General features: G+C 40.4%; 1 protein-coding gene across 1 annotated transcript in view; it reads right to left on the bottom strand.

The window, feature by feature from the left end:
• TRPC5 (transient receptor potential cation channel subfamily C member 5) overlaps positions 1-9,921 on the bottom strand; it is a 235,155-nt gene that overhangs the window by 215,599 nt on the left and 9,635 nt on the right. The window contains exon 2 of the mRNA XM_006167735.2: positions 3,204-3,602. Coding sequence (XP_006167797.1) covers positions 3,204-3,581 — 378 coding nt within the window. The 5' untranslated portion in view covers positions 3,582-3,602. The remainder of the gene's footprint in view (positions 1-3,203; positions 3,603-9,921) is intronic.

The following is a 9,921-nucleotide window of genomic DNA, read 5'->3' on the forward strand; positions in this document are numbered from 1 at the left end:
TCCCTAGGGGAGGTCATATCTTCAATTGCACTTTCGTGCAAGTTTATTTGGTACTTTCTTCTTGCCTAGCAGGGCCCTGGTGTTCAATAGAGTATTGGAGAAAGGTGGGAGAAATCAGGGCAATCAAAGAAGGACTTGGACCACTTTCTAAACTCAGACAGGATTGGTCTTGCTAGTTTCCTTTTGGGAACCCCTTCCTGTATTGTCCTTTCTCAAAATATGAAAAGCTAAATGTTGTTGAATACTAAAGGCCAGAGGTCTTGTTTCACCTGTAAGCCATGTGCTTTTCTGGAAGAAACACTTACCTCCTTTAAGAGCCTCAGCAAATACTTATATTTCACCCATTATGTACTAAGTACTGCGTTAGGTACTGATAGGGAAATCATGGAAACAGCTGGGCATTAGATTTTTTTCTCACATGTTAAAAAACTATCTAGTTACAGACACTAAGCATTTACATAAGTAAAGCTAACCAACAGTACAAAGCAGCATATGACAGATGTCAAGTGAAGGGAAGGGCCAAGGGTTACAGGATCTGAGTCAGGCAAGGTCCTCATGAAGCAGTTTAGTTAAGTAAGTCTTAGTGCAGATTAGCCCATTACATCACCCATGCACTTAGCAGGGCTCTGGGGAAATGGGGCACAGAAAAAGTTGGTTTTGATGGTGAGATGGACCCAGTAAGGTATACTCTAACTTTTCTGCTTTGGTCTCTCTGGAAATTCTTCAGACCTGTCCTTCTCAGAAAGCTCATTTATCCTCCATTCTTCTACCCTGACTAGGAACTCCTGTACTGGGAGTTCTGACTTAGAATGCTAGGGGAGCAGTATAAACTGGTGGTTAAGAGGGTGGTTTCAGGAGCTAGGCTGCCTGGGCTTGAATCTTGACTCTAACATTTACTGTCATCTTGGACAATTGACCTAATCATCCTGTGATATTTTTCTTATTAATAAAATTGTGATGAAATAATGCAGTCTACTTAAAAGAGTTGCTGGGATGATTAGATGAGATTAAATCATATAAAAATTCTTAGAACCATGCTAGTTTCATATTAGTTGTTCATAAAATATTTACTGAGTTTCTGTGATGTTTCAGGCACCTTTGTAGTGATGTGACACAGTAGTGGTGGGGGTTGGGGTAGAAAGGATAAAGTCCCTACAGTCTTGGCACTGTGTTAAATAAATACTGATGGGGAAGGTGTGGTTCAGTACCTTTATTCAAGGAACTGTTAATCCAATGTCCTGCTTCTAGCTCTGTCAATTCCAATTCTTAGACTGTGAATTATCACTTAGTATTATTTCATTCTTTTTTGTTTAATTAGGCAAATATTAAAGCTGTGAATTTTGTTTAACACAGTCTTTGGTCATATCTCATATATTTGATGTTGTTTTCATTATCAATATTTTCTAAGCTCTTTGCAATTTTTAAAAAGTTTTATTTATTTATTCCATGAATAAGAAAGACAGACAGAGACAGAGATTTAGCACCCCTATAGGGTATTGTTGGTGTAATCCATCCCATCTTCAGCCAGCTTGGGTCATGGGCACACACATGCCTGGTATACTCAGGGAGGTCTTGGTACAAACTAGTAACCGTGGAACTAGCAGTTAGCATAATGGCTATGTTGCTGGACTCCCATGTAGTCAACCGTGGTTTGAGTCCCGGCCCCGGTGGCTTAAAGTCACGCCGGGCGCATGTGCGTGCGCACCCAAGATCCCTAGAGGAGAATGGAGGAGAAGGGATTGTGGCGTGGCCATCCCCCCTGGGGGGTGATTTCTCTCTTCCTGTCTCTCTGTCTCTCTCTGTCTGTCTGGCGAGCGCACACGCCCTATAGCAAAAACCTCTCCAAACTAGTAACCGCATGTGAGTCTATCTTGTGAAGCTTTGCATTTTAGTGCTGTGCTGTCACCCAGCCCTCCAATTTTGGTTTTAATTTGTACCATTCATACTTTTTGGAATGTATTAAATGTTTCATGCTGATGATTGAAAATTCTCTTTGTTCTTACTGTGTGCCCAACACTATGCAGTGAGGAGGCCTATCTTGCTTGAGGAGTGCTTAGATGGGACTATAAGAAGACATGACTGGAAAAGACCACTACATTAAGGGCACTGAGTAAGTGCTAGGCTGCATGGCTTGGTATCTTCTAATGAGAAGAGATTGTAATTATTGAAAGGATAGACAGTAATGATAGGTTTATACTATTTTTAGGGAGATTAGACCAGCATCATTATTCAGAATGGCTTGAAAAAAAGGAAGAGACTAAAGGCAGGGTCGCCAGTTGGAAAATCTTTATGTTAGTGTAGGATAGTGGTTCTCAAACCTGAATGTGCATCAGAATCCTCTGGAAGGTTTGTTAGTCACAGCTTGTTGGACCCCTAACCAGAGTTTCTGATTCAGTAGCTCAATGATAGGAGCCGCAGAATTTGCATTTCTAATAAGTTTCCAGGTGATATTGATGCTGCTCTTGAAGGGACCACACTTTAACAAACATTCATCTTATAAAGACATCTTATAAAACCATTCATTTTATAAAGAACACTAGATCCCAAGTAATGGAATCCAGGCTAGAGAGAAAAAGAAAGTATGAAAAGATAATGGGAAAGAAGAAACCACAGGCCTATGGGGTTGGATATGGAGACAAAAATGACTGTAGAGTATGAAATCTAGGTGCTTTGAAGGATACAGGAATCACAGAAGCAAAACCCCAATTATCTAGACGTGGAACGCAGTCATATAATGAGTAGTAGAAAAATATGCTAGGCTATCCATCCACCTTCATTTGCACCCACCGTGGTACTCAACTTTAAAGGCCTGCTGTCTTGTCTTTAGGAGAAAACTCAAGTCTGGTCTCTCCTTTTCTAGAATGTAACCACTGAGTAGAGGAAGAAGTGAAGATAGAAAACTGGGGCTGGTAGGGGGGACAGTGTGGAGGGTAGAAGGAGCTTGAATATTCTGGAAATGGAGAACACACCTTTGAGTTAGTAAGTATTCAAGGCATATAGGAAAATACTAATAAGAAAAAGGCAAATGAGTAAAACTCAGTGAGCCATTCAGAGTATATCTAGGACACTACCTGAGTTCAATGATGCAATTCTGACCAAGAGTTTCTCAACTCCAGGCTCCTAACCTTCCCTAGTTTCAAGACTTCTGACCCTAGTGCCCTGTTGGCTTTGACTATTTCCTAGCCTACAGAAATTTCTCTTACCTGTTTTTCTCCACTGGGCTTCCTGTAGCTGAGCAAAAGCTCCACAGCACCTACCACTTCTTTGCGGATGGCATAGAGCAATGCATCACCCACATACACGCTATGGTTCAGCAATAGCTCCATGATCTCCAAGTTCTCGTTCTCAATTGCAATGAGCAGAGCACTCCGACCCAGAGGGTCCATGCAGTTGATGTTGACATTGTAGTAGATCTCAGCCTCCTGTAGGGCCTGCTTCACAGTGGCATAGTCCCCCTTCTCCACAGCATTGAGGAAAGCCTTCTCCTCTGCAGAGAGCTCTGTCTCAGCCCTCACAATTTGCAGAGGGATGCGGTCTCTGTATGGTGAATAGTTGACCTTCTTGTAGTAGAGTTGGGCCATAGTTCATAGCAATTTAGAAAGCTGAGTGAAGAAAGAGAAGACTCAAATTATTCTTAGATATCTGAAAGTCTAAAGGGGCCAGTTATAGAGGTAGACTTACCTAAGTGGTTGCAAAATCCCAAACTATTTTTTTTTTTTTTTTGGAGAGGTTTTTGCTATAGGGCGAATGCACTCGCCAGACAGACAGAGACAGACAGAGAGATAGAAAGCGAGAAATCGCCCCCCAGAGGGGATGGCCACGCCGCAATCCCTTCTCCTCCATTCTCCTCTTGGGATCTTGGGCATGCACGCACACACGCCCGGCGTGAGTTTAAGCTACCGGGTCTGGGACTCGAACTGTGGTCGACTACGTGGAAGTCCAGTGACATAGCCATTACGCTAACTGCTTGTCCCAATCCCAAACTGTTTTAATGACAAAATCTTTTTCCTATTGCAAAAGAGTTTAGTAGAAAAAACAACAAACTTTTAGGACAGAAAAACCTAGGTTCAAACCTTGGTTTTATCACTTACCAGTTCTGTGAATGGATGTTACTTAACCTCATTGTGCTCTATTTGTTATTATTAAGGTTAACAATGCTAATAATATTACTAGAAGTTATCATTCATTACTACTTACTGTGTACCATAACCTGTGCTAGAGAACAATTCCTACCTTGTAAAGCTATTATGAGGATTTAATGAGATATGTGTTAACAAAGCAACTGGCACAGGGTAAACCTCTTAAGACACTGCACAAGCTATTCCTCCCTTCCTCTCCTTTCTGCTGCCTGAAAATGTTCATGCAATAGTTCTGATTGGTGATGCAAAGTTGGCACTCATCTTTGGCCAGTTTCCTTTGGGCCCTGGCTGTGTGCGCCTGTGCTAATTTTCAAGATTACATTTGTGACTTTTCCAGATGCACATCCTGGGTTGAAATCCTGCTTTAGTGCTAATTGCAATGCTGCCTCTTGTTGCTGCTTACTGGGGAAGAGGTATTGACTCTAATAGGCCAAATAAATCTGCCAAGATAAGGTTGTATCCCCTCTTCCCATCCGTGATTTCTTCCTCCACTGTTCCAAACCAAGAAGCTAAAAGACCTGAGAATCTGTTGATTTAATTCTGAGAAGTGAATGGTCCATTTTATTTGTACCATTTCTAAAGCTATATTACATTTGATTGAATTGATTTTAAAGTAAAATCCTATTTATTGAGCTATAATGTGTTTAAACTCCTTGGGAGACCAAGAAAAAAAAGACAGTCTTTGTCTTTAATCACTTAGAATGAATCACAGTACAAAGCCCTTGCCTTGTAGTTTAAAGATCAAATTCAAGCATACTCCTCATTGATTCCTTGTACTAGTCCTGTGAGATATGAAGGATGTTCTTCCCCCAGGTGAAAAAGTGAGGCTTGGATGCCTTAGGTGATTGGTTTCCCTTTCCCTCCCATCCTTGAGGCATCCATGACCATACAGAGGTTGAGGTAGGATGGACAGATTTCAGTGTCTTTCATTACTGAACTGTTTTGTTAGCAATAGAAAATGGATATGCGATAAAGAGCCCCTTTTGTCATCTCCTAGCTATAGGAGAAGATGAAGACATGATGATTCCTCAGATATTTACCTCACTCTTCTAGGTAATTACATCCCTGCTTTGGCAGAGGGAGAAGCATAAACTATATCAAGTGGCATTCACAATTCAAGTGTTTGTGATCTTCTGGGGAGTTTGAATTAGAAAATGAGTGTTGCCTCTTGCCCTGAAAATGCCCAAATGGCAAATTTCTCTCTGGGTCCAAATCTCATGAGAGCAGGAAGCTGATTGGCTTTCTTGAGAAGTACTGGTATTTTCTTTCACTACTTTCAAGTAACTCAGGAATGGCTAAAGGAAAGCACCACTTAGAGTAAATGTTTTGTCACTAAATAGCAAATGACTTTAATAATACTAATTGTAGACTGCCTCCCTTCATCTGTAACTGTAAACAAAAAAAGGAGAGGGAAGGGATAGTGTGACCTCCTAAAGAGAGATTCAACACCCCATTCAGCTTGTATTTATATAATCAGTACAATCACGCTGAGAGTCTCCTGTATGCCTAGCACTCTTAGTCACTGTGGGGCTGGGATATGAATAAATAGGCTCCTGCTGTCATCATTTCTTATCTAGACCACTGCTACAATCTTTTAATTGATCATTCTGACTCCATTCTTTCCACTCACCCCAAGACCATCTTCTGCACAGCCTCACATTTTATCCTGCAAAACACAAATCTGATCCCATTTTATCCTTCCTTGATTAGTTTCCAGTTTATTACTATTACTATTATTATTATTATTATTATTATTATTTTTAAAGATGGGATCTTGCCATATCATGATTGTCCTGCCTCAGCCTCCCAGCTGGGACAACAGGCATGAATCACTATGCCAAGACTTTAGGCTGGATTGGGAATTGAACCTGGTCCTCCCTTGTGGTTCCAGCTTGCAGGGTACAGTGTTTTAGCAGCATGAGTCACTATGGCTGAGCCTCCTGCTTGTCTTGTGATAAAATAAACATTCTTCTAAAGTCTTAACAAAGTTTTGGCTGGTGTTTACCTCTCCAACTTTATCTTAAACCATTCTGTCAGCCTTGGCCACTACTTTTTAGCTTTGTAGAGCTTCTCGTAGTTCTTCCAACATGCCAAGCTCTTTTCAATTTCAAGACCTTTGATCATTGCCTAGAACACTATTCTGCAGTTCTTTACATCTTCCAGACTTCACCAAAAGGTCACTTCCTCAGAGAAGTCCTCACTCACCACCTTGTTTAAAACACTACCTTCATATTCTTTTCTCTGGTGTATCATATCATCTCCCTTTTTGAAACATATCATAATTTGTAGCTACATATTTCTTTGTCTTACTGAGTAATTTTCTGCCCTGTCCAATTAGCCTTAAAGTGCAACTTCAATAACTGCATCTATCCTATTTTTCTAACTCTTACACCTATTCCAGTGCCTGGCCTACTCTGAACACTTGATATCTATATGAATGAGTCAAACTTCCATGATATTTTCTTTTTATTTCTATTTCTTTTATACATTCAATCATGTTACTTAGCTTACAAAGTGAATATTTCAACATGTGTACATTTCTCACCAGTCCAGTTCACCATACTAGAAAGTTTCTTATCTCTTTATCCCACCTAAGCTCTAATGATACTGAGTTATGATCTCCAAGTTTCGCTTTATGACCATGCCTTTTCATATGGCTTCATTCCACTCTCTCCACCTTAACAAACTCCTACTCATGGTTTAGGACCTTTTTCGTAGCTCCCTCCCTTTTATAAGAGATATTTTTTCTATAGGGTGCATGTGCTTGCCAGAGAGACAAAAAGTGAGAAATCACTTCCTGTGGGGATGGCCACACCTCAGTCCTTTCTCCTCTATTCTCCTCTTGGAATCTTGAGCATGCATGTAAACACACCTGGAATGAGTTTTAAGCTGTTGGGTCTGGGACATGAGCCATGGTCCACTACATGGGAGGCCAGCGACATAACTATTACTCCATCTGCTGATCTTGTCGCCTTCTCTTGAACCCTTCCCCCCAGTACCCTCAGGAAAGTAGTTAATCTCCTTTCAAGTTTTCTACTGACATTTTGGTCACATTTCTTCAACAGTACCCAACTGCATGTTTGTCTTTCTACCCTTAGGGTAGGATTACCTTAATTTCTGCACTCCTGGTATTCACACAGGATCTGGGACATGAAGGGTAATTGATAAATGGATATTTAATGAACACATACAATCTAGCTAAGGAAAGTTGGCACAGTCATAGAATGAAATGCTAAATTAGGTGGGACTTATTTTATGCTTTGTGATTTTAGAAGGGGCTCAGTAAAGGCTTGAGATCTCAGAGAACATTTCATAGAGGAAGTATCTCTTAAGATAATCCTCAGAGGACAAATTAAATGTAAAAATGTGAGGGTATTCCACGCACTACAGTGCAAGAACAAAGGTGGTGACATTAATTATAGCCTAGTTGTCATATAGGTTGGGAGAGAAGAGGTCTATTTTTCAGACTATAATAGGATATAGGCATTAGAGGTGAGCTAAAATTCCAGGGCAATGGCCCACAACTTCAATTTTCTCATCTGAAACATAGTCTTAAAACACTTGTTTCTCATTTGTCACTTAAGAGGTTACCATGGAAAAAAAGACAGGATGTCTTTACAGATGGTATCACTGATAGTGTCAGGCTAAGCATTATTGCTAGAGGAAGAGTTGTAATCACTTTATATAAAGCATAGCTATGGAGAAGACAGGAGAAAAATGTATCCTGGGAAAAGGTGAGAACAAAGCATACTAATTCTTATCAGTGTCCTCTTATGTTTCAGACATTATGCCTGGAGCTAGGACAATAAAGATATAAAAAAATTATTATAGTCTTGAATACTTAACTGTGTGCTAGGTACCAGGCAATCAATGTACTGTCTAGCACTATTACTACTACTGCCTCTAATAATAATAATAATTAAGGCAAAAAACAGTACCTTTCATTGACTTTGCACTATGTTGCAGATGCATGGTTAGAGTAGTCAAGAGAGACAACAGTAAAATCATGGTAATTTGAGAACTGAAGTAAATATAATTGGAAACAAAACTAGTCACAATTTAATGTCATTCTTCTAGTGAATCCCACTCCTAGTATAGTCCCCCAAGCATGAAAGATTAAGAATGGTCTAACAGGCCGCCTCAGAGGGCTTATCATGTTCTTCCTTTTCTTTGTTGTAGGCCAGAGGAGTTTGTATGATGGGATTTGTGATCTTTTATAGCTTACATGATGTGTTTTAAAGAGCTAAATTGACGGGCTTGGCAGAAGGCCAGGTGCAAAGTGACCTTGCCAAATCCCTTGCCCAGATCACTGCCCAGCACAAGACTTTGTCTTTGAAGAGGAAAGCCTAGATTTCCACCTAAAAAAAAAAAATAGTGCCTTCAGAGGGACGTGGTATTTGTGCTTGGCTTGCACTGGGTGCCATGCAACATTGGAGCTTAAACAGTGGAATCCTGCACCTCTTACTGTTTATCCAAGCTTATAGACCAGTTATCCATTTCTTCAGGACCTTTTTATTTTTAATTTTTTGAGAGAGGTTTTTTGCTATAGGGTGTTCACACTTTCCAGACAGACAGAGAGACAGAAAAACAAGAAATCACCCTCTAGGGGGGATGGCTATGCCACAATCCCTTCTCTTTCATTCTCTTGGGATTTGGGGCATGCATGTACACACACTCTTGAGTTTCAAGCTGCCTGGTCCAAGACTCAAACTGTAGTCAGCCATGTGGGAGTCCAGTGCCTTAACTACTACTCCACCTCCTGGCTCTCTTCCAGGGCCTCCTAAAGGCAAATAGATTTAATGTGATAAATTTTTACTTTTAAAGTGTGATGGCTTATAATAAACATGGTCAGTAAACCATTCTTACTTTATGTTAGGCATTGGGAATCATTAGAATTTTTTTAAATGCCAGAGGCCACATAATATGTGCACATGAAAGAAAAAGAAATAGAGAAAGAGAGAGAGGGGGACAAAGGAAAGCACTTTCTAGGGGTCTGGTCACACCACAATCCTTTTTCTCAAATTCTTCATCCTGCCAAGATCCTAGGTGCACATATACCTCACCTGTTTGTTTCATGCTAATGGGGCGAGGACTTGAACTCTGGTCAGTCATGTAGGATCTGGCCTCCTTTACATATCACCTAACTGCTGTATTTGGGACCAGCCCATTATCAGCATATTTATCAAAGATCCTCCACCCTGGCTGCACATTAGAACCACCTGAGGAGCTTCTTAAAAATACCCATTCTGGGACCAGCAGATTGAACCGTGGTTACATCTCCAGAGTCTCACATGGCCAACCACATTTTGAGTCATGGACCTACTGGCTTGAAAATCACACCAGGTGCTTGTGCATGTGTGTCCAAAATCCTGGGAGGAGAAAGGAGAACTGATTGCAATATGGCCATTCCCCCCCTCCCCCCGAGGGAGATTTCTCACTTTCCTTCTCATTGTCTCTCTTGCTCTCTCATAGGCAAGTACATGCACCCTAAGGCAAAAATTTCTAAAATTAAAAAAAAAAACCTATGTTAACGTTCATTACATATTGAATGAGGGTATGCAGTGTGTAATCTTTCACACGTTAAGTTCTCTGTTGAAAAAAAGTGTTTTGTAATTTTTATTAAATAAAAATAAAAATTAAGAAAAAATATCCATGCTTGGATCACACATCCTTCCTCACTGGCATTTTAAATATAGCTTATGAGGTCAATCTAAAATGCAGCCAAGATTGAATACCACCATTATAAGTTGTAACTGGACCTGTTAGGAGTGGATGTGGTCAT

The sequence above is a fragment of the Tupaia chinensis genome, unplaced genomic scaffold, assembly GCF_000334495.1.
Source record: "Tupaia chinensis unplaced genomic scaffold, TupChi_1.0 Scaffold144991_2, whole genome shotgun sequence".
Taxonomy (NCBI): domain Eukaryota; kingdom Metazoa; phylum Chordata; class Mammalia; order Scandentia; family Tupaiidae; genus Tupaia; species Tupaia belangeri.